We start from the raw sequence: 24956 nt of genomic DNA on the forward strand, positions 1-24956 counted from the left end.
ATTATAGAGAGAAAAGTGAGAGTACAATACAATAAATAATTTTGTAAAAATGTTGACATAGAAAACGTTAACTAAGACATAAGGTCTCACCCTTGTGAGTTTTTTATCTTTTGTTATTATTATTAAGGATTAGCTGGCCCGGCGAACTTCGTACCGCCAAATAGTTAATGCATCTCATGACAAACTTCAGCTGGATGCACACCTGAGGAGGCGTGATGCGGCATTTTGCATCCAGGTGCTTCTCGCTTATTGGTTTGAATGGAAAAACTCACACACACTGAATCGGGCATGGCGTGGAACGGTGTGATATGGCAATCTCCATAAGATCAACACTTTGTATCACCAAGCCACGCCTCCTCAGGTGTGCTTAGCCTATACTTTTATGAAAATTATCCAACAATCAGTATTTACATTTATATCTCAATACGGATTTCCTATGTGCTTAATTAGTTGTGCAGCAGTTGTATTTTTAGATAGGTATAGTTGAATGCAGCTTGCTGGGAAATTGAATGGTATATCTCCTTGCTGCTGATTTTCCCGTGCATATTCTAAATTTACAGCATTTCGAGTTCTACGACCCAAGTTTGGACGTCGTTCTTACAGCGGCATTATTAAGAATTAAAATGTTGTGAATAAGTAGAAAGAAAATATAAAATCAAATCTACCGACGGCTGTTGGATGACGCAATGATTAAAACAGCTGATTTTTATTTCTGTGTGTGGCCAGCTCACGAATCTCCTCCCATAATGATTACATGTAAACTTTGAAGAACCGTAAGAAAGAGTCCTTAAGTCAGATCATAAATTCTTTATGCCATAAACCTGCCCCTGAACATAACAAACACAGCTAAAAAGAAATCATCAAATTCGGTGCACTCATAAAAGTGTTATTGAATGTCAAAATTTGAGGCTCGATTTTTATTTATTATACTGTAGATAAATAAACGATTTTGATTTGATGTGAGACACTGTGGAATCCTCTTATTCAAGTTGTAGGTTACACTTGTTATTGTTATAAGGATCAATTCAAGCTGTGTTCTCCTCGGCGAGGAAAATATTCCCATGGTTTACAAATCTCTTCATGAATAGAAAATAGAACTTCTAAATAATTCCAATCTTGAACCTTGACATTACTAGTTGAATTCTTCATATAATTGAGGGATTATTTTTCAATGATTCTTGTGATCTGTGTCGGCCAATTTACGGTTTGGCAGCCTTATTAGCACGGCTAATAACAGGAACCAATCAGAACGATCCTATTAGCTACTATAACTACCTAAATATTAATTTGTTTTCAAAGCATGCTTAGCTGATCACGTTCTGAATGGTTCTACTCCATCAAGTTCATTTAAATAGTTAATGAATTATACAAATCGGCATTTCAATGGTTCATCAAATTTATAAAATAGAAATCGGTATATTCAATTATTATGTGTTTCCAATGATTACTATTTCCAGTGGCCAGTTTCATGAGAATTTGAAAGTAGTTGAAAGGTAAGCTGTCAGTAATATTATGCTCGCACACTATACAAACATTAGAGAGTGACTGTAGAATGCTGATTTTCTAGTGTCTGTACATTTTCCGTTCTAGAAACGTTAAATTTTCCCGAGAATAAAACGTCAGGGTGAATGTGGCAGCTTTCGCGTTTCGGAGAAGAATTTAAGCTTGAGGCGAAAAATACGAAAGTTCAAATTTTTATAAACATGGAGTATGTGAACTGATTTTTCAGTCTTGTTCATTTATTCTCTGTCAAGTTACATGTGAATAAGTTTTAAGTGTTTTCTCTCGATATAACTTTGGGCTTCACGGCGTTTTCTCAACAGTGAGGAACGGTTACTGCAAAGGTGGATTTCGTCCTTCGAAGGTATTTTCGTCCTATATTTTGGATATCTTCCCGTTCTGCAATATTACATTTTGTTGGGAGTGATTTGTGTGATACAGTGACTCATAGCAGCCATATGGAGTCAAGTCATGTTGTACAGAGTATATGAGGAGTAAGTAGAACGAGTGAAAAAAGCAGCAGCTCTATGTCACATACATTGAGAAGCTCAGTCTTCTTATAGCAGAAAAATATTATTTCACTATATTCTGTGAGATATTCGGAAGAGATATCGCCACATTTATCAATTCTTAAAAATATTTTCAGGAAGAAACTTTTCTCAGATCATTGTGAAGGCAAGGTTTGTTGAAAACTGAAATGTATTCCACCGTAGATTTTAAATGTCAGGACTGAAAGCTTTTTTTTACAATTGAAAACTCTCACACAGAACCTGAAAACATTTATTATTGTCGTTCATTATCAGTTTTTCAAAATCAAGAAAGAATGACAGTCATGTCTACATCATTTTCAACTGTATTTCTATATAGAAGCAATATTGAAGAAGATTTAATTGCTATTATTATTACTCGCACTCTTCAATGTAAAATGGGAATTGCTTAACCTATAGTGGTCGTTCTAGTATTTATCCTATTATATTAAGCGAGCAATTTCTGTATATCTGTTTATATTTTTATATATTGTTTTCTTGTTATGTTTATATCTGGTTATTTATGTTCAACGGATCTCGAAAACGGCTTGAACGATTTTCACGAAATTTGGAACATAGTAGGTTTATGATATAAAAATTCGATTGCACTAGGTCTCATCCTTGGGGAAACTCGCTGAACGACATTCATCCTTGGCTGAAACAGCTGACACTTTCGTCGTCTGTGGATAGTAAAAAGTGAGCGAGTGATTCTGTGGAAAATCAATACATCGTATCCCCGAAATTCAAAAGCTGTGTATAGCCAACTGTAAAATATAAACACCATCATTTGAGAAAATCCCCGATATTGATTATTAAGAGTGAAGAGCGCTCCAAGCTCTCGTTGATCGAGTGACCGATTTTTGAGAACTCATTCTAAAGTCCATGTTCATCAACCTGCTATTCTTTGAGCCAATGCAGATATGCATTATTGCAGAAATGCAAATGCAGAAATGCAGTAAGTGCAGAAATGCATTTGTCGACCAATCAAATGACATCGCTGCTTTTAGTGGACTAATTGCTGAAGTAGTAATTCAACACATCTGTCAGAACTGGAATATGAGAATGAAGGTATTGAATTGTTCATATTCTAATAAATACATCGAAATCATCGGACGAAAGTCCAAATCAATGTTCTGTTGAGTAACATTAAGATTGCAAATATTGACCACAGGAACAGGGGAAATAGCAAGAAGCTGAAAGCATAGAATAACTCTCATCTCGTATAATTTTCTCCATGTTAAAAGGGAACACAATAAGAGATGAACACTACAACACGAAAATTATTTACCCAACAGGGATCGAACATGGAACTCCTTGATTGCCTTTCAGGCAAGCTCAGATTTCACACCCCGCTTGGATGAATGAACATTTTTGTGTAGTAGCGATAATAGCATTTTCTTTTAGCTATTCTTCCTGTTTTGATCATTTGCATCCGCAGTGGACTAAGAAGTGTAGCACATTAATTTCAATTTAAGTGTGATGGCTGTACTACGTTTTTGAACACTTTGTAAAATTTAATGATCACGTCTTGTCCAGGACAACAAATTATCAGTCAACCCTTTGAAGAAAGTCACGTTTTATTATCTCGGACACCTCTGAAGCCAAGGCTTTCCCCGAAAAGCTAGAACGTCAATGCCGACAATGCCATCACATACGTTAGTAGCCATGAGGTCGATATTTAGTGATTATAAATGGTACAGTATCCGGAATCTATTACGTGATCTTCCCAAATTTTTATTTCCCATGGAAACTCGAATATATTTTCCCCGTTTTTTCCTGCTACTAGTATATGAGTTATCAAACAAAGTACGTCTGTGCGAGAACAAACATTTTTATCAGTATTAGCCAGACTTTGCTCTTGGTAAATAAAAGTCGCTGCTCAATTCGGAAAGCAAATACGGAGGTACTGCTTTTAACTCGTACTATAACTTTGTACTTCATTCACCAACCTGGCACATTTGTAAACTGAATTAACTTTTGTTAATCAGTTTAGGGATGGTAGAACACGAAAATGTTTTTACTAGCTACTTGTTTCATTAAGGTCGGCTAGCTAAGAGTTTCATTTGACTTGATTTAGATATATCAAACAACTGAGATAGTTCGATTTTCAAAGTAGTACCTTCTATCTTCTACTTCTAACTCTATATCCTACCTTCATAAAACTATTGAGAATCAAATGTATTAAATTCAAATGAATTCGGAATTTAACAATTTGATTGTATGGTATGAGATGTTGTGGTATTTCTCCATAATTGAAAGAATAAGACTTTGATATTGTCAATACCAAATATATTGTCAATATATAAGTCAATGCCAAATTCGTATTTGTCAGAAAAGAGAAGTTTATCATATAAGTGTGATGTAATCAACTTTAATTCAATTGTGATGTAATAGATGAATATGAATATGATTAAATCAATACATTTTATGATTCATCTTTCCATTGAAATTCTACGATATTCTTCATTTCATTGCTCACAACACATAAATATAAAGAATACAGATAGTGTACAATACTGTAATGTGATGTCTATTATAATAAGATACACTCTTTATTCCTGATTGTATAATAGGACAAACCAACAGATGAACTTTTTTTTTTAATTTTTCTATTTGATGGATGAGTGGTGTCGTTTACATTGGAAACAAACTACAGTGAGTGCCTCACGTAGCTCTCTTTTCCAGGCAATGATGCTTGCTGAAAGGGAATATTTCTACTCTGTGTTCTGTGTTCGATTTGTGTAAATGAAATGTTCTGACGGAGCGGATGAGGTGACCGGTGCAATGTCAGAGTTGTGTATGGAAGCAATAAATCATCATGTATTGATATGACGTGAAATGACTGTTAAAGCCGCTTCCACGCGCTCCAAAAGGAAATAATAACTATTGTAATGCTGATCACCCACTGCGCCAAACAAGGAGGATGAACCGCGTGGATTGATGGATTATCACACACCTATTATTTGAGGCTGCTAAATTGAATAATAATTAACATTGTTGGATCATGTTTAATGTATCATTGATGAAGTGGTAGCCTACTAGTTACAGGTTAGGAAATTTCCAGTCATGAATATTATAAAAACTGGGAGACTACGATACGCACTACGATAAAACTGGGAGACTCACAATAAGTCTGCAAAAGAGAGTAATATACTGTTCTCTATTTTGACCATTCACAGAAATAAACTCATTCACCTTTGAGATAGTATAAAATGTATGTCGTAGTGTGTATTGTTTACCCACTTGCATATAATATACGGTGTATAGATACTTGTACTATAGATCAGCTTTCCGATAGATATGATGAATAAAGATATAGTTGGACAAAATTTCAAAGACAAGACGCTGTTTTGTATCTAAATAAAGAAATTGTCAAGGAAGTAAATTATTAAGGTTGAATAGGAGAACAATCCAATTAGGGTAGCATACTTTACGGCAGTCAGGAAAACAGATTCACTACTGTCGTACCATGGATATTTTTATCAATATTTCAGCCTGTTCCTTCAAATCACAGTATTTCCTATTTAAGAATGTAAACTTGCACCATAGTCCTCCAAATTACATTCAGAATCAGTTCTGAAATCAGACATTACGACTATCAGTGCACAACTTTCTTTTCATTATCGATGACACTCTTAATACTCATTGAAGGTTGCTATATTTGGCAACGCCATCATGTTTTATTCTGTGGCATCATGAGGGTTTATCCAATTAATAGGCAACCAAATTTTCAAATAGTATTGATTTCACTATCAAAAACATTATTCCTCATTTTGTGCCATCAATAGAAGCATATCATTGTGATTATCCTGTAGAAACTCTTGTCATTTAGTAGGTCTGTAATCCGTTGTCTATGATGTGTGGGATGTAGTGTTAGCACGCACTATCATCATTGGACACAATAGCTACTCTCTAAAAGCACTAATAGCAGTGCAAGTTGATTAGCAATTATTTTGAAGCATTATATGGAGGATTGAATTTGCTCTAGCTGCTTGCTACTGCCTAATTGCAATCCACGCACTTCTCTCTTATTTAAATCATCACCAACTGTATAAACCACACACTTGTCTGGTAATTATGTCCATCATGAATTGCAAATCTTCTGAATTATCAGAGAAAACGATCGTGTTATCTGCATAACGGATATTATTGAGTCTCATTCCGTTAATCAATATTCCTTTTTCAATTTCATCCAAAGCCTCACTGAAAATTCCTCGGATACAGTAGGACGGAGAAAGTCTGTTGTAATTAGGCAATGCAGAGTTCGGAATTCCACATAACGATTTATAAGGCTAATAACATCCACGAGTTAACACGTTCATTTTTAGAGAGAACCTAATTTTTCGATCATATAAAAAACAAAATTCATATTTTATAAAGAATAGAAAAATTATTCAACCTTTTGTGAAGATATTCATGGAAGTGAAAATCGTAAAACATCATGTAATGATGAGAATTGATGGATCACGATTTTCGGGAGAATTTTCACGACTTCCAAAAAAATGTTACTATTCTCGGGAGAAATATTACAATATCTGGAAGTATTTTTAGGATTTTTCCGTTCTAAATTCCTTAATTACCTCCAAACTTCTCTGATAATACCTGTTATCCAATATGAGTACTATAATAATTATTCAATTATCAAGGTATGTTATTAGATCGGAATCATCGAATTATCAGATCATTAGACAATGCGATTGAGCTTGGTCACCTGAATCGTAAATTCATTTCATTGATCAGTAATATTGTAAAGTATGATAGATAGTCTAATAGAGTGATATAGAGCGGCTAATCTAGATTGCACTTTGAATCAGACCCATTGAGTTTGCGATTGGACTGTTATCAGCAGCTTGGAGTGGGCAAGGGCGGTAGGTGAGGAGCCTGTCAAATTATGGTGTGAATGTGCTTGCGTTTGAAGTGGCATTAGATGTGTGGCTTGGATGGGATCAGTGTTCATTAGTGGTGGCGCTCTGTCGGTTTCAACGTGAGATGTTCAATGGATCTGATGATTTGCCAATGTTCAATTGCCACCATCGACCTTAGTGGGGTGTGGGTTGAATGGTCACTGTACATCAATTGAGGATAATAGAGATCTATGAGATCCAAGTTCGATGTGCAGTATTCGATTTTAACACTCCCTGAAGCCAACCTCATAGGATAATGCCTGTCCTTCCTCTTAATAACATACTTTATAACATAAATCAGAACATTCCATAGAGCTAATAGTTTCCTTTGATTGCAACAACTCCACCTACTGCTTCACACTCTCGTTAAGTGTGAAATTGAAGACACTCTATCTCATATCTATTGACATCTCATAATTATCACAGAGAAAATGCGAGTCTCTGCCATTAATTGTATGAGAAATGTATATTATGTATCTTTGTGTTTCGGATCCAACTGAAAGTAGAGCTGCGTTTACACCGAAGCTATTAACAAAATGTTTATTTTTCCGCCCTTAAAGATTCTATTAGATTGAACGGAACTTGACAAACATATAAGTTTATAATGTCTATGATAAGTTATAGAATCTAGTATAAGGACGGAGAAATAAACATTTTGGTTATAACTTTGGTGTAAACGCAGCTTAATTCATTTGTTTGGAAAAATGCAAAGAAGAGATTCTAACTTTTGAAAATAATATTAAATATGATTTGAAAAATACTAGAATAGATTTGCAAATTTGTGATCAGGATTTATCATACTACTTTTCGCACGTCAAAATTGTCATATTAACAGCTGAAACTTCTGGTCCATACACTGAATAAACAAGCTGGGAATAGGACAAGATATTCGAGTTGACATCTCAAAAAACATCTCAACAGAATTAACATCTCTCGATTGACTGTGTTCTAAAATTGTACATATAATATCACATATAGGTTTGAATCGAAATATTCAGATTTCGCACAATTTGGCAACAATCAATTTCTCCCAAGCAGCTTGTGTCAAATTGATTTTTTTCGGAGTATAGAGTATCATAGAGGAAATATATTATAGCTATCTTTTCTCTACTATAGTACTGGACTTGATTTTTCTCAGGTTGCATGTGAAATTTCTCAGGCTTAACTCTGTCAAAAACACATTATTTATTACCATTCAATACATAAATCGAGGATATTTATATGCATAACACTGTGCGATAGACATATCAGATACGTTTCAGCTAAGACAAGACCATGGATTAAATAATTATTTGGATTATAGTATGAGAATCGTGACACCTCAGTTAAAATGTACTGATAAATTATTGTACAAATGAGCCGATAATTTAAAAATTTGAGTTTAAAATTGTGAGCTAGTAAAAATACAGATCTTTATCAAATGTCGAATATTATTATGTTGAGAACCAGATGAGGAACATCATTTCATCCTTGTCATGAATTGCGAAGTAAGTCTAATCTTGGAAGAAGATATTGGATCAAAGATATTCTTGTCTGAAAAATATCAGCTAACTAAAGAGATTGGCAGCTTACACACTTTCCTGAGCCAGCTGGGATCAAAAAAGATTTTCCGAAGCCAGAAATTTAGTTAATCAACATTGATCGGCTGGAGAAAAAGTTTTCTCTCTCTAGGGAAAACATCACAAATTTTCGTAGGAAGATTCCAAAAATCCCTGTTCAGGTCATGATGATGATAAAATCATAATATATTCAGGATGAGTTTGGGCACAGAGGATAAGCATTGAATGAATGGTTATGGTTTTCGTTAAACCTACTTTATATACCCTGGCAGGGTGTATCTCAATGTTTCGTTGGGGTACAATCCTGATGGGCTGAAACACAAGACCATGTTAAAAGGCAAAGGACATAACTCATGGAACCCAAGTAAATTGAACCATAAGACTGTCACTGTCGGGCAGTAAATCGGTCAGTCGAGCCATGTATGGTCTCACGACGAGCTATTGGGGCTTTTTACGTTCTCTCGAGGCTAAGTACGGTACTAAAAGACTTCTGATACATCCGGCAACCTGCATCTGTAGAGAGCATGCCTGGAATAAAGGAATATTACAATTGAAAGCAGCTAAATTACTTCATTCTTTATGATGGATAGTATTATCATTCTGATATTGTATGTACCAGGCACATAAAATTATTGTTATATTTTCTTTTTTATTTGATACTTTATCGTTCATATAGAAAACAGATTGAAGAGAAGATTGAAGCTCGGATAGAACCATGCTCGGATAACTCGCAAGAACCATGGGATCAACTAGAAACTAGTAACAAATTTGAAGTATAAATTTCAATTAAAGACAAGATAACACAACCAGCTTAGAACCTGAAAACTAAGGTCTCGATTTTTCAGTTTGATCCTCCAAGTTCATGTTTCTATACTGCACCGTAAGTTGTATGATAACAACAGAATCATGGGGATTGATATCATATCAGGAATCGAGTAGGAGTAGTTAAAATCAAGTTGGGCTAGTTATATGTCTGAAGGTAAAATTACAATATGAAATCTAAAGAAATGAATTATAATAACAACATTCCATTATCTCCAGAATAATCACTGTAAAGTCTCTGTATCTTGTTCGCTCTACAGCCTGGGGTACAGTTCTACATCCATCAAAATATAACAAATGGTCAGATATTTATAATGCAAGGTATTATTATTGTAAATTTTCTGATATCACTGATATACATAATATTGAATAGCTAATAATAGTACCTCACAAATCCAGATTTCGAAATTCGGAATGATTAATAGCACTGAAAAAGTACTCGATTTTAATGCTTCTTTTCATACACATCTCAATATTTACGCAACTCAAGCACAAGCTAATCAAATTTAAGGGTGACTTATGAAAAATAATACGTTAAACAAACCTTATCTATGTAGTTAATTGATTCATGATCGATCAGCAGTCTTATCCAATAAATCTAAATAAATTATGGTCCAGTGAAATTGATGTAGCTTTATCAACCAACCAAGCGGGTAACTTTGATAAATGATGTTGATAAATCCTCTTCAAGCCTGATTTTTGCTAGTTTTAATGCGTTCCATGCATGTTTGAGCACTCTTCAAAGGCGTGTCTAATGCTGCTCGTTACATGCTCTTGACAAAAGGCTTGCTCACTCACTCTCTCTCACTCATACTCACTTGCACGCATTGAAAAGAGTAGGCTTGCCCACTCACTCTCTCACACACATTGAAGAGTGTGGGCTTTCACACTCACTCTCTCCCTCATTCTCACCTCCACGCATTGAAGAGTGCAGTAATGATCACACATACCTACACACTCACATTAGTGCACCTTTAGAAGTGAGTAACAGTGATAACAACGCAAGCTTCCAAGCTGAATGAAGCAGCATTGTCAATAGACGTAAAATGCTGTGTAGGAGAGGGATATAATAAGCATACCTTTCAATGACCGGTCTTTTGTCTTTACTTTTCCACCTGTTCTATACATATTTTTTCATTCATAATCATTGGATTGAAATTACGAAGACGGTCGCTTATTATCAGTGCAGTGGAGAAAATTCCAGACTCTCGTAGGCGAATGTGAGTTACCCATCCATTTATAACGGTGCCGTAAAAAACTCCTTCGAGATAAAACTTCATTGGAGTTGCTCCCTGAATAACCATGAATAGATTTGAAGATCCAGATCCCAAAAGAGGTTTGAGAAAGGTATTTTCATTTTTGTAAGATACAGGTAGTGCGCTAGTCTGTTTAGAAACATGTGGCTTCATAAATGTTATACCACAGAAAGTTCCTGATGAGAGAATGCGTTCACTGGTTCTATTTATTGCATTAGGAAATTGATAATTGCTTAAAATAATCTATTGCCTGATATCCTAATGAGTTCATTGAAGTTGTTCATGATTGAGTAAAGCTCCAATTAATCACATTTGAAAAACTTAGTCTGGTAAACAAGGCTCATTTATGATTAAGATTGATCGAGTATGTAACTATTTTAATATCATTTAAATTAAAAATAAGTGATTTAACAACTTATTAATCATGAAGTCCCACAACAACATAGAGATGACATCACATCTCTTGAAAATCCACAAGTAGATTCTGCTTGAATTCAATGGAAGTTTCTCAATTGGAAAGTTATATTCATTAATAAAATCGATATTAAAAAATAATATCTCACATAAAATCATAGTATTGAAAACTTTTGTTGGGATGAAGGTGAGGCCTACTTCGAATGTTCATCCCCCACAGAAGTCTTTCAACTGGTATTCAAAGTTCCCCAAACGATGACTCAGTGTTTTTCTTTTGGATATCCAACTCAAGCTAACATTTTTGGAGTTTCATCCCTCCATGGAAGGTCACGGAGAGCGGAACTGAGCAGATGATTACTGTAGAGGTTAAGTAAAGTGTGAACAAACTTCATGACAACTTTTCTGAATACAGTAATAGAATCAACATCTCATTCATTTATCACAATATTTAAGGCCTCCCACCTCATTGAATTATTCAATTCTACAGTTTCAAAGCCGAAAATTTTCTTTCGAACTTTAACCGCTGAATGATCAACATCTTTAAGAGACTGAAAAGTTGGGCTTTGAAATTAATTCTTACAACAACTCTTCAACTTCCAAGACGTAATGCAAATTTTAGAAGGTGAAAGTTTACAGACAATTTTTGGTACGTTCATATTATGTTTAGTTGTTAACTATAGAATAGATAATATATTGGGGATAATATTCTTCAACTCGTGCATTATCTTAATGAATATCAAGTAGTATAGTAGTTTTGGAATAATGTAATTCCAATATCAGTATAGTATTATTATCATTAACAACTCTAGTATAATGTTAGTTAATTTCGTATTCGAAATCCATTCCATATACAATTTTGAGATAGACTCATTAACAGACCACGTGAGTGGAGCTGTCTAATCAGGTAAATGGAAAATTATTAGGAAACGATGATTACAGTTTTCGAATTTTCAATGGAGGATTTCAATTGAAAAATCCTTAATTCATACCAGGTTCTGTAAATATCCATCTGAAAGCTTGAATCCAGCAGCATGAATGCATCATGGAAATGAAAGCTCAATTAATTATCCAGTTAATTCAACACTCAGAGCTCTTCATCGTCATAAAAGATCTCTATATCATTGAATCTAGCTCTGTGAGAATGCTTTCCATTTGATTCCACATAATGCTAATTTTATGATACCAATATCGTTAGCTGTACTCTAAACGTGAATGAAATGCACTCAGTTCCACACGTGGATGAAATGATCAATCAACACAATGAAACTCAATTATGAAATTAATTTTCTTCGTGAATATGGACTACATTTTATATATTAGTTGTAAATAGAAAATACGTGTTAATTGGATGTTTGAAGTTTCTTGCTGACACAGTTATAATTTCAAACTTCACCGTTAATCAACTAAAAAATATCCTGATAAGCTTCAACTATATCCTATCCATGAGAATCTTCGACAGTATTATATTGACCATTAACATTAACGAACAAACTGAATTTTCACCTCAATTTTAAAGTTTTCCTTTTATAAGATCGCAGATATCTCTAAAAGGTATGCGATAATGCATATTATAGAGTAGAGCAAAACAGTACCAGCTCAAGAATGATCATGTGAAAATATAAATTATTATATCTACTGATGATCTTTGATATATTTGAAAGCTCAGAAATAACATACATTGTCAATAATATAACTGTCTTAATGATGTGATTGACTGAATAAGCTTTCCTGAATCACGCTACACGAGATTTTAGTATGAGTATGTACTCCTCTTCTGGAAAAAGAATAATCCTTGATAATTTACGCTATGCTTTGTGATGAGATAGAGCTGACATAGTTCTCTACTCAATTTGAATATGTATGCAAATTAGAAATTCTCCCATGAGAGTTATGAGTATGTATAGCGTTCGTTTGGAATAAATACAGGTTGAAACACGGAGCATTCACATAGCACACGAAAAATGAAACAAATCAACTACTGATAAAAAAAAGAGAATAAAATTGTCAATGTGGGTTCTCAATGGAAGTATAGTTGCATTGATAACCACAATAGAAGTGTTGTAACTACAAACGCAGTATGATTTTTGGGTTTATTTTGTTGTGAAGGATTGAAGGTAGATGCTAATTGGTAAGAAGGCAGACCCTTGTTGTGAGACTAGAGTCAAGATCATCATCAACCTCTTTCTCTCGTTTCATACAAAATTCTCAGCTCGCATAACACCCTAGGGCTTGTCGCGAAATTAGGCGCGACGTGAAGTTACAAGACGTGTCGTGACTCGTGAGTCCGCTAGATGAGTCACGATCATTATAATGCTCACAGGTGATAGCTTCATTATAATGCGCGAACATTTTAATATTTATGATCTTTATGATATTAACTCATCTAGCAGACACATGTCACGTCACGCTGCGTCTCAATTTTGCGACAAGCCTTAAACTGATAACAATGAAAATTTCTCATGAAACTTGTAGCTTATTTCGTTATTTCCACCAGTGCTTGTTCACTACTTGGCTGTACGTTAACCCAGTTGCAGTATACAAGCTTTTAATCAATAATTTATCAATGATGATAATGCGATTTGATGCAGAAGTATTGCACTTTTATAGTGGAGATTCGAATACTTTTTGAATAGTATGATTGTTTTGTGCTGGTTGAAACGAACTCTCATCGAAAACTTCACTTTTTCCACTTGAAATGTAAAATTCGATTATCAATAGACATTATCCAATTCGTAATTCTTGTGAAAGGGTTTCCAGACTAAAGAGCTCTCGAAACTTGATGATTCTTGTCGAAAGTATGAACACAGAAACTGTAAGTTCCTATTGGAGTGACTCAAATCGATAATTCCCCGTTATGTATAGCAACATGCAGTTGTTACAATGAATCAACTGTTCTAAAGGGTTTAGGAAATTGACAACTGCAGACCTGCAAACGCTTGAAATTACTAACATCATGTGTAGCCCTGACTACTAACTTTGCATGAAGCCTACTATACTCTGTTTACAATCAATATGAGTTTTCTGTCATGAATAAAGTCAATGTGGAGTTCAACAAACAGCTGCTACAGCTACAGATACAGTGCAGAATCGGGAGTTGGAAAAAAGAGATAAATGAGAGCCGTAATCTGCAAGAGGCAGCATCTTGCTTAGCAATAAACCCCTTTAAGTTACACTTTTATATCGTTTGTAATTGTTCGAGGACTAAAAAGAGATTATATTTGTGATCTGTGACTATATTGGATTTCAAGAAATTTCCGACTTGTCAATGACGAGTAATAAAAACTTTTGCAAACAATAAAGTGTCATTTTCTGTAATCTCATAGTGAATGCCTTCATAACCATTTTGAGTGAGTACGTTCAGTGGACTATAGATATAATTGAGGTTTAGTAGCGCTTTTAATACATTTTATAGTAGCCGTGGAGGTGGAAGTCTTCTGGATTGTTGATAGGACTAAAATTATATCTTCTTCACAGATACTGGTACTTTTAATTCCTTGAAGAAAGGATCAAAACTATCAAGTACCCCTGTAGAAAAATCTGGTGTGGCGCACTCACACAACTTTCCTTGCCGTTATGATAATTGATCACCTGACGCTAGTGTTCACACGCATCTCAAGTCTACTACTATTCAAAGATCTGAGCCAGCTGGTGACAGGACAATAACGCTGGAAACACACGAGGTCTGCTATCTCTTCATAGTGAATGATTTAATAGAATCAACAGTTGCCAACAGTTTGCAATTGAAATAATCACATTTTTTCGAATTTCGAGCTTATTTTCAGTTATAGGTGAAAATGTTACTAAACAATAATTGTAGAGATTTTCATGCTCAATTTTTTTTCCACTCAATCCATTCAATTCAAATTCAGTGTTCAAGAAATGGACAATACCAAGGTACCTAGAATTATATTCTAGGTACATTGGATAATACCATTCTTTTTTCGTTAATCGAAAAAACCATCTAATGCTTAATATTAATTGCTTTAATATCTGCTCGCAAAATTCCAATTGAGAAATCAAATCTCTACGGTAGAAAAATGGCGATCTTGATTCAATAACATGCATGATATTCAATATCAGCAAGAAAGTTGAAGATGATTCAAATATTCTTTTCAAGGAATACATCTATCAGAACAAGTAGCTATTGAAATATCAAGTAAGGAATACGAATTTTTGAGAATATTATAACAATTTTGTTTATTTCATGTAACCAAACCTCTAAGGAACACTCTAGATTGATGGACTGATTCTTGCATAATCCTGAGGATAATAAATTATTCTTATTAATGAATTTATGTTGAGAGAGCTCGTTTGTGACCAATCACATAATTTATCAATCAAACGAAGCAGCACCAGGATATACATTCGAACATAGATTCACAATACTATTACTATGAAAGGAGTTACTGGAAAGGGATTTACAGGAAACAACAAAACCTCAAAGCCGTGTTGTTCGAAAACTTGTTGGTTACTTGACCACGAGCAACTGATTGACTGACTCAGTCACACGCTGGTGACTGTTTTTGACTGATGCTTTATAAAACACATGATATATCATTCATGAATAAATTGTCCGCTCGCTTGGCACTGCTCTGTCCAGAATCAATGATTGATTCCTCTTTTCCGTTACCACTGGCCACAGACTCATTAATTCCTCGCTATTTTGATTTAGTTCTGTTTTCCTCTGGAGAATTCTATCACTCCTGCTTTTCAGCGATCAAAAATGACCTGTAAAGTTTAGTTGAAAAACATGTGGTACGCCAAAGTACCAAAAACGTTATTACTATCGTATTAGCGGTTGAATTTTAACTGTGATTAATTACTGGTTTTATACGTTTTCCGCTTCCTTGATTGGTTTTCTGTCATATAACCGCCATTTAATCACCGTTAAAATAGAACAGACTCTTAAGCATCAGGGCCTTCATCTCTTAAACCAGATTTGATGCGAAATACATTTACAATCTGAACAAAATAGAATATTTCTAAAAGAAGTAAAACGACATTGTTCACTCTCTTGTGTAGGGTTACTTGTATTCACATGAAAATTGTAAATCAATGTACCATTTTCAACATTAAAATAATGAATGTTGAAAAGGGTATTTTGATCTTCAATTTTCATGTGGACCAACATTATTTCATATAGTGAACATTACTATTGTGAACAGCATTTTATTGTAAAAGGTTTTGAATGTGCATGCGCCACGAGCTCGAGCATTTCATTTTCCATATCAGATGATGCCATGATATTATATCTGTACCTTACTGTTACAGTTCGAATACAGAATTAATAAGCATCAGCTGATAAAAGCTGGAATGTGTGTGTTCGTGGCACAGAACCCCTTTATACAGAGTGTCTCCCAAGAAAGTTGTAACAGCTGGAAACCATAGATTCTGCATGAAATTTGAAACAAAAAGTGTCCAGTACAATATTCTCTTATAGCAACCTTAGATTTCGAGATATATCGATATTTCAATATTTTTGAAAAACGTCAATTACTATGAAACTATGAAAAAAGGAAGGAATTTCCATAGGATACATATAATTTGTTCCTTTATTGAAGATTTTGACATTTTTATTCAAAGTTGAGAAAAGTACATTAGTCGAGCTCAAAACCAACTTCCACACAGTTTGAACGCTAATAAAAAGTTCAAAAACGTCAAACAAATAAGCAAATTATATGAATCTTATTGATCATCATAACCTTATAATATTAGATTATGATTGATAGTTTTATAGTTGCTGACGTTTTTTATAAGTATTATAAGTTTTTCATAAGTGAGTAAGAATCGATTTATCTCAAAAACTACCAAGATCGATGTAAGAAAATTTTACTGAACATTTCTGGTTGCAAATTTCATGTGGAATCTATAGTCTTTGGTTGTTACCCCTTCCGTAGGACATTCTGTATTTTCAAGAGTGAAGGTTCTATCATATTTTGAACAGTTTGATGCGATGAATCAGAGATTAATATTATTTTGATTTGGCTTGCAGAGTGAATGAGTCGGTGGTAGCCGTGAGCAATGGCGGCCGTGATGAGGACTTGGCCCGGGTTGAGGTGGCCACCCTGGCGGCCATTTTGGCCATCACTTTGGCGGGAAACTCGACGGTGCTTGTCGCCCTCTACATGCGGCGCACCTGGGGTGGTCGCAAGAAGTTGTCGCGTATGTACTACTTCATCCTGCACCTGTGCATCGCCGACCTGGTCACCGGTCTGCTCAACGTCTTCCCGCAACTCATTTGGGACATCACTTACAGGTTTGCTTGCAACTAGTTCAGTTCACTATGATAAATACAGCTGATTTAGTTACCATAGCTTGTTATTCCTAGTTGAATCTAATTTTATCATGTTCCATCATTAGTTTGTGAATCAACTTCATATTTCTCCAGAAAAAATGGTTATCGAGTGATATATTTTCATTCTCATTTAGTTCTTAACCATTTAAATCCAAAATTTATGGTTAATATAAAAGTTACATTTATGGTTATATTTTTTTGGCTATATCGTTCTCAATCAGTTGATAATCATGTTTACGGGTTTGCAACTAGTTTAGTTCACTAAAACTTTTGTGAAACAACTTGATATTCCTCAATTAAAAATGGTTAATGAGTGGTTTTCATTCCATTCTCATTCAGCTCTCAACAATCTGAATTCAGAATTCATGGTTAACTAAGAGAATAAATTATTCATAGTTATATTGTTGGTAATTGAGTTGCATATTTTCATTTTCATTCAGTCGACAACCATCTATTTCTTAAATGTATTGTAAATATATTACCTGGACTTAAATTCATGAAATAACATAAAACGACAAAACCGTTTTTTTTCTTCACCGAAAGCTAAGGTCTTAGTTTCGACTCAATCGGCTTTTGTCTGTTTGTTTGTTTGTACCGCAGTTACATTTGCAGTTATTGTCCGATTTGGATGAAATTTGGAATGCAAGTTCTTTGAAACAAGGCGCAGAAACGTATGTGTAACGATTTTTCATAAGACCTCCAGTTTTTTTTTTTCAATTTAAAAAAACCGCAGACCAACCTCCATCCTGAAAGTTACTTTTTCGCGCCGTTATCTTTGAAGATACAGCAATTCATGTTCCTACTTTTTCGCCTTCGGTGACACTGGCCCATGGTGACCGAGAGATCTGGAGCGTTGTATCTGACACTGTCGCACCCAGGTTCAAATCTCGTTCCGACCAGATTTTTTTTCAGATGATACTGATTGTTTCATCTTATTCTAATAATATATAATCATAAAATAAATTATTATGATTAGATAGACTAATTGAATTGGATCATCTTATTATTAAATTGATTTAACAAATTAATTGGATAAATTATTAAAACAACTCTTTACTGTATTGGAGTCCAATACTGCAGTTGTAGAAAAAATTTGTATGTGACTCCGAGTTTTACGCTCTCAATACATAAATAACTATTATTGACTATGTTACAGATAAGTTTAGTTAAATATTTTAGTTGTGGATTATTTTTATCCTCATAAAAATTGATAAACTGATAAATCAACAACTATTTTAGTTGTAGACAATATTTAACATCATAAACATTTCTTCAATCTCCAACTTCTTCCATTCATAACATTACTATCATTTATTATTGTAGTTTTTTTTTACTGAATTTTCATTTTATCAGGTGCAATAATTATTGTATTGTATGCATTTTGTGTCGCTCTACAGTGTCAAGTATTTTGTTTTCCTTTTGGTATGAGATCGGAAACCGATTTGTGAGCATTAACATTCTGCATAGGCATAACAAGCCATAACATTGGATCCACTTTTCATTAAAAACATCATTGGCAACCTCCTGTCATTGTCACCAACAAACCCATCTTATTTAGAATCATTTTCCGTCTCAACATTGTCTGTGAGACGATTCATTGTCCAAATTGCCTACTGAATATTCCATCTTTCCGTTAGTTGACCGATTTCTTATAATTGATTATTAGAAGATTTGTAATATAATATGTTAATATTGTAAGTATGGAGACGATATAAAGGTACCTCCTTGATAAGTCCGGTGTCCCTGGAAACAGTGTCTCTAGCACTTTCAATGGAGAAAATAATAAGTGACATGGCTAAATCTCACAATATACCGTACTTACTGTACTGGCCCTTCTCATTAGATTGAAAGTTGTCAAATCAAATCAAATTCATTGCCTTACAAAAAGTGTTCACAAATAAATACAGATTACAAAATTTAATATTTTAGAATAAGAAGTATAATTTTTAGCATAATAATATACTAATTCGGCGAAACCAGCAAAACCACAGTTTGAGTGTACGGTGACGAGTACCAAAACAGAAAACAATACTATTACTTCCAATAGAAAAACTTTAATTCAAGGTCTTTGATACCTTGATACTCACTTCAAGGTAAGATGAAATATAATAATTATAACTATACAATTCAATCAAGGTGAAAGTGAGGAAAACGCATATTTATACTGTATGCAAGTTTGATTGCAATACTGGAGAAAAAAAATCAAATTGTGTTGTGAATTAGGTGATAAACATTTGTTGATTTAATCCAATCAATTATTTTTTTTACTTGATTTAGTGATGCTATCTAAAATTAAATTTTCGGGTAACAGGTTAATCAATTTATCTACTACTTAGGGGAACTGTCTACGGCATACTATTAGGTCTGTCCTGGAAACACGGTAATTTGCTGGCGATCTGAAATTGTAAGCTAGAATGTATGGAGTGAATGTATTTCTGATCTATTGATATAAAGTATTGAATTTTCTATATAGAGTTGTCTCACTTTCAGAACCGGGAATTCTTCATAAAGTAAGTGACTGGGATATCGTCTCGGCCTTTGGAGAGCAGCTTTTAGTATGTGCCTCTGAATCACACCTATTTTATTTAAATGAGTGTCTAAGGCACCCCCCCAAACCCTCATACCATACTGAAATATAGATTGGGCATAAGCCGTATAGACCATTATCAATAACTTTAAATCTCGAACACTGCTTAATCTGTAGAATTTATGAACAATATATTTCATTTTTTACACATATTATCAATATGTACATTCCACTTCAGATGTTGATCTATTAAAACACCTAGTTATTTAACTTCTCTTGCGTTTGTCAGTGATTGACATATACAGTCCCTAACAACAAAATCTGAGTTTGACGGACTACTCCTTTCAGCACAGTCAAACGAATGGATTTCAATTCCACCATTCAACATTTCCGCCGGGATGGAATTTAAAGTTGGCGAGAAAGTCATATAGACGCTTTTTTGTGTTTTTAAAGTGAGCGTGTACAGATCAAGTTGTATTCATGAGCGAGGTCTACTGTTCGCAGAACTACTAGTTTACAGTATTTCCCATTAGTTTTTGGATGACCGTGTTGATCACTTCCCATCATTACACTATTTGTATCTGTACCAATAAAACGAATGATCGAATAATGATGTACAATACTAGATGAACACTGGATTCAGGTGCGTACAGACTTACGAGTTGTGCCCTACACAAACGGAACGCGAGGAGTACGCAAAATGATCGCAGATCATGCGATTCCGTTTCGCGCGCAATGAACTGGCCAAGCTCCTGTCAACAACAATGGAGCACGTGGCAAGCTCGCGCTCTGATCTCGATCACCGGACTTGGCGAATACTTGTTCAAGAAACGCGTGTTTGTGTGTTATGCCTAGTTGAATCTAATTTTATCATGTTCCATCATTAGTTTGTGAATCAACTTCATATTTCTCCAGTAAAAATGGTTATCGAGTGATATATTTTCATTCTCATTTAGTTCTTAACCATTTAAATCCAAAATCTATGGTTAATATAAAAGTTACATTTATGGTTATATTTTTTTGGCTATATCGTTCTCAATCAGTTGATAATCATGTTTACGGGTTTGCAACTAGTTTACTTCACTAAAATGTTTGTGAAACAACTTGATATTTCTCAATTAAAAATGGCTAATGAGTGGTTTTCATTCCATTCTCATTCAGCTCTCAACAATCTGAATTCAGAATTCATGGTTAACTAAGAGAATAAATAATTCATAGTTATATTGTTGGTAATTGAGTTGAATATTTTCATTTTCATTCAGTTGACAACCATCTATTTCTTAAATTTATTGTAAATATATTACCTGGACTTAAATAATTCATGAAATAACATAAAACGACAAAACCGTTTTTTTCTTCACCGAAAGCTAAGGTCTTAGTTTCGACTCAATCGGCTTTTGTCTGTTTGTTTGTTTGTACCGCAGTTACATTCGCAGTTATTGTCCGATTTGGATGAAATTTGGAATGCAAGTTCTTTGAAACAAGGCGCAGGAACGTATGTGTAACGATTTTCTATAAGACCTCCAGTTTTTTTTTTTCAATTTAAAAAAACCGCAGGCCAACCTCCATCCTGAAAGTTACTTTTTCGCGCCGTTATCTTTGAAGATACAGCAATTCATGTTCCTACTTTTTCGCCTTAGGTGACACTGGCCCATGGTGACCGAGAGATCTGGAGCGTTGTATCTGACACTGTCGCACCCAGGTTCAAATCTCGTTCCGACCAGATTTTTTTTCAGATGATACTGATTGTTTCATCTTATTCTAATAATATATAATCATAAAATAAATTATTATGATTAGATAGACTAATTGAATTGGATCATCTTATTATTAAATTGATTTAACAAATTAATTGGATAAATTATTAAAACAAACTCTTTATTGTATTAGAGTCCAATACTGCAGTTTTAGAAAAAAATTTGTGTGTGATTCCAGCGATAAAGTCGAGTTTTACGCTCTCAATACATAAATAACTATTATTGTCTATGTTACAGATAAGTTTAGTTAAATATTTTAGTTGTGGATTATTTTCATCCTCATAAAAATTGATAAACTGATAAATCAACAACTATTTCAGTTGTCGACAATATAAATAACATCATAAACCTATCTCCAACTTCTTTAATTCAAAATTAATCATCTAATAAATCAACAACTATTTTAGTTGTAGACAATATTTAACATCATAAACATTTCTTCAACTTCTTTCATTCATAACTATCAGTTATTATTTTAGTTTTTTTTTGCTGAATTTTCATTTTATCAGGTGCAATAATTATTGTATTGTATGCATTCTTTGTGCATTTTTGTGTCGATCTACAGTGTCAAGTATTTTGTTTTCCTTTTGGTATGAGATCGGAAAACGATTTGTGAGCATTAACATTCTGCATAGGCATAACAAGCCATAACATTGGATCCACTTTTCATGAAAAACATCATTGGCTACCTCCTGTCATTGTCACCAAGAAACCCATCTTATTTAGAATCATTTTCCGTCTCAACATCGTCTGTGAGACGATTCATTGTCCAAATTGCCTACTGAATATTCCATTTTTCCGTCAGTTGACCGATTTCTTATAATTAATTATTAGAAGAGTTGTAATATAATATGTTAATATTGTAAGTATGGAGACGATATAAAGGTACCTCCTTGATAAGTCCCTGGAAACAGTGTCTCTAGCACTTTCAATGGAGAAAATGATAGATGACATGGCTAAATCTTCACAATATACCGTACTTACTGTACTGGCCCTTCTCATTAGATTGAAAGTTGTCAAATCAAATCAATTCATTGCCTTACAAAAAGTGTTCACAAATAAATACAGATTACAAAATTTAATATTTTAGAATAAGAAGTATAATTTTTAGCATAATAATATACTAATTGGGCGAAACCAGCAAAACCACAGTTTGAGTGTCCGGTGACGAGTACCAAAACAGAAAACAATACTATTACTTCCAATAGAAAAACTTTAATTCAAGGTCTTTGATACCTTGATACTCACTTCAAGGTAAGATGAAATATAATAATTATAACTATACAATTCAATCAAGGTGAAAGTGAGGAAAACGCATATTTATACTGTATGCAAGTTTGATTGCAATACTGGAGAAAAAAAATCAAATTGTGTTGTGAATTAGGTGATAAACATTTGTTGATTTAATCCAATCAATTATTTTTTTTACTTGATTTAGTGATGCTATCTAAAATTAAATTTTCGGGTAACAGGTTAATCAATTTATCTACTACTTAGGGGAACTGTCTACGGCATACTATTAGGTCTGTCCTGGAAACACGGTAATTTGCTGGCGATCTGAAATTGTAAGCTAGAATGTATGGAGTGAATGTATTTCTGGATCTATTGATATAAAGTATTGAATTTTCTATATAGAGTTGTCTCACTTTCAGAACCGGGAATTCTTCATAAAGTAAGTGACTGGGATATCGTCTCGGCCTTTGGAGAGCAGCTTTTAGTATGTGCCTCTGAATCACACCTATTTTATTTAAATGAGTGTCTAAGGCACCCCCCCCAAACCCTCATACCATACTGAAATATAGATTGGGCATAAGCCGTATAGACCATTATCAATAACTTTAAATCTCGAACACTGCTTAATCTGTAGAATTTATGAACAATATATTTCATTTTTTACACATATTATCAATATGTACATTCCACTTCAGATGTTGATCTATTAAAACACCTAGTTATTTAACTTCTCTTGCGTTTGTCAGTGATTGACATATACAGTCCCTAACAACAAAATCTGAGTTTGACGGACTACTCCTTTCAGCACAGTCAAACGAATGGATTTCAATTCCACCATTCAACATTTCCGCCGGGATGGAATTTAAAGTTGGCGAGAAAGTCATATAGACGCTTTTTTGTGTTTTTAAAGTGAGCGTGTACAGATCAAGTTGTATTCATGAGCGAGGTCTACTGTTCGCAGAACTACTAGTTTACAGTATTTCCCATTAGTTTTTGGATGACCGTGTTGATCACTTCCCATCATTACACTATTTGTATCTGTACCAATAAAACGAATGATCGAATAATGATGTACAATACTAGATGAACACTGGATTCAGGTGCGTACAGACTTACGAGTTGTGCCCTACACAAACGGAACGCGAGGAGTACGCAAAATGATCGCAGATCATGCGATTCCGGTTCGCGCGCAATGAACTGGCCAAGCTCCTGTCAACAACAATGGAGCACGTGGCAAGCTCGCGCTCTGATCTCGATCACCGGACTTGGCGAATACTTGTTCAAGAAACGCGTGTTTGTGTGTTATGCCGTTTGAGTTTCTTATGCCAATTTTTACTTTCCTTGCCCTATTACCATAGGTAAGGAAAGTATTGCTTTCCGAAAAAAATAAGGTACTCCAATTTCTAAATTTCTATACGTTTCAAGGTCCCTTGAGTCCAAAAAAGTGGTTTTTGAGTATTGGTCTGTATGTGTGTGTGTGTGTGTGTGTGTGTGTGTGTGTGTGTGTGTGTGTGTGTGTGTGTGTGTGTGTGTGTGTGTGTGTGTGTGTGTGTGTATGAGTGTATGTGCGTCTGTGTACACGATATATCATCTTCCAATTAACCGAATGACTTGAAATTTGGAACTTAGGGTCCTTACACTATCCGACAAGAACAATTTCGATCAAATGCAATCCATACCTGAAATAGTCATTGATAAGCTCTATCAACTGCAACAAGTCCCATATCTGTAAAAGTTTCATGAGCTCCGCCCTATCTATGCAAAGTTTGATTTTCGATTCTCAATTATCAGCCTTCATATACAATTTGAACAAAAAAATTCAAGTGGAAAAGATTAAACATAAAAATCTCTACAATTAATGTACTGTGACATTTTCACCTAAAATTGGAAATAAGCTCGTAATTCGAGAAAAATGATTATTCAATTGCAAACTGTTGGCAACTGTTGATTCTATTAAATCATTCACTATGAAGAGATAGCAGACCTCGTGTGTCTCCAGCGGTATTGTCCTATCACCAGCTGTCTCATATCTTTGTATAGTAGACTCGAGATGCGCGAGAACACTAGCGTCAGGTGATCAATTTTCATAACGGCAAGGAAAATTGTGTGAGTGCGCCACACCAGATTTTTCCTCATAATAACGAATAGCTCCATTATTGACT

General features: G+C 34.3%; 1 protein-coding gene across 7 annotated transcripts in view; it reads left to right on the forward strand.

Moving 5' to 3' along the window:
• The window catches only part of LOC111055321 (annetocin receptor), a 188185-nt gene that overhangs the window by 117675 nt on the left and 45554 nt on the right, over window positions 1-24956 (forward strand). For all 7 annotated transcript variants that reach the window (XM_039426848.1, XM_039426852.1, XM_039426853.1 and 4 more), the window contains one exon: window positions 16975-17238. In XM_039426848.1, coding sequence (XP_039282782.1) covers window positions 16975-17238 — 264 coding nt within the window. The remainder of the gene's footprint in view (window positions 1-16974; window positions 17239-24956) is intronic.

The sequence above is a fragment of the Nilaparvata lugens genome, chromosome 4, assembly GCF_014356525.2.
Source record: "Nilaparvata lugens isolate BPH chromosome 4, ASM1435652v1, whole genome shotgun sequence".
Lineage (NCBI taxonomy): Eukaryota > Metazoa > Arthropoda > Insecta > Hemiptera > Delphacidae > Nilaparvata > Nilaparvata lugens.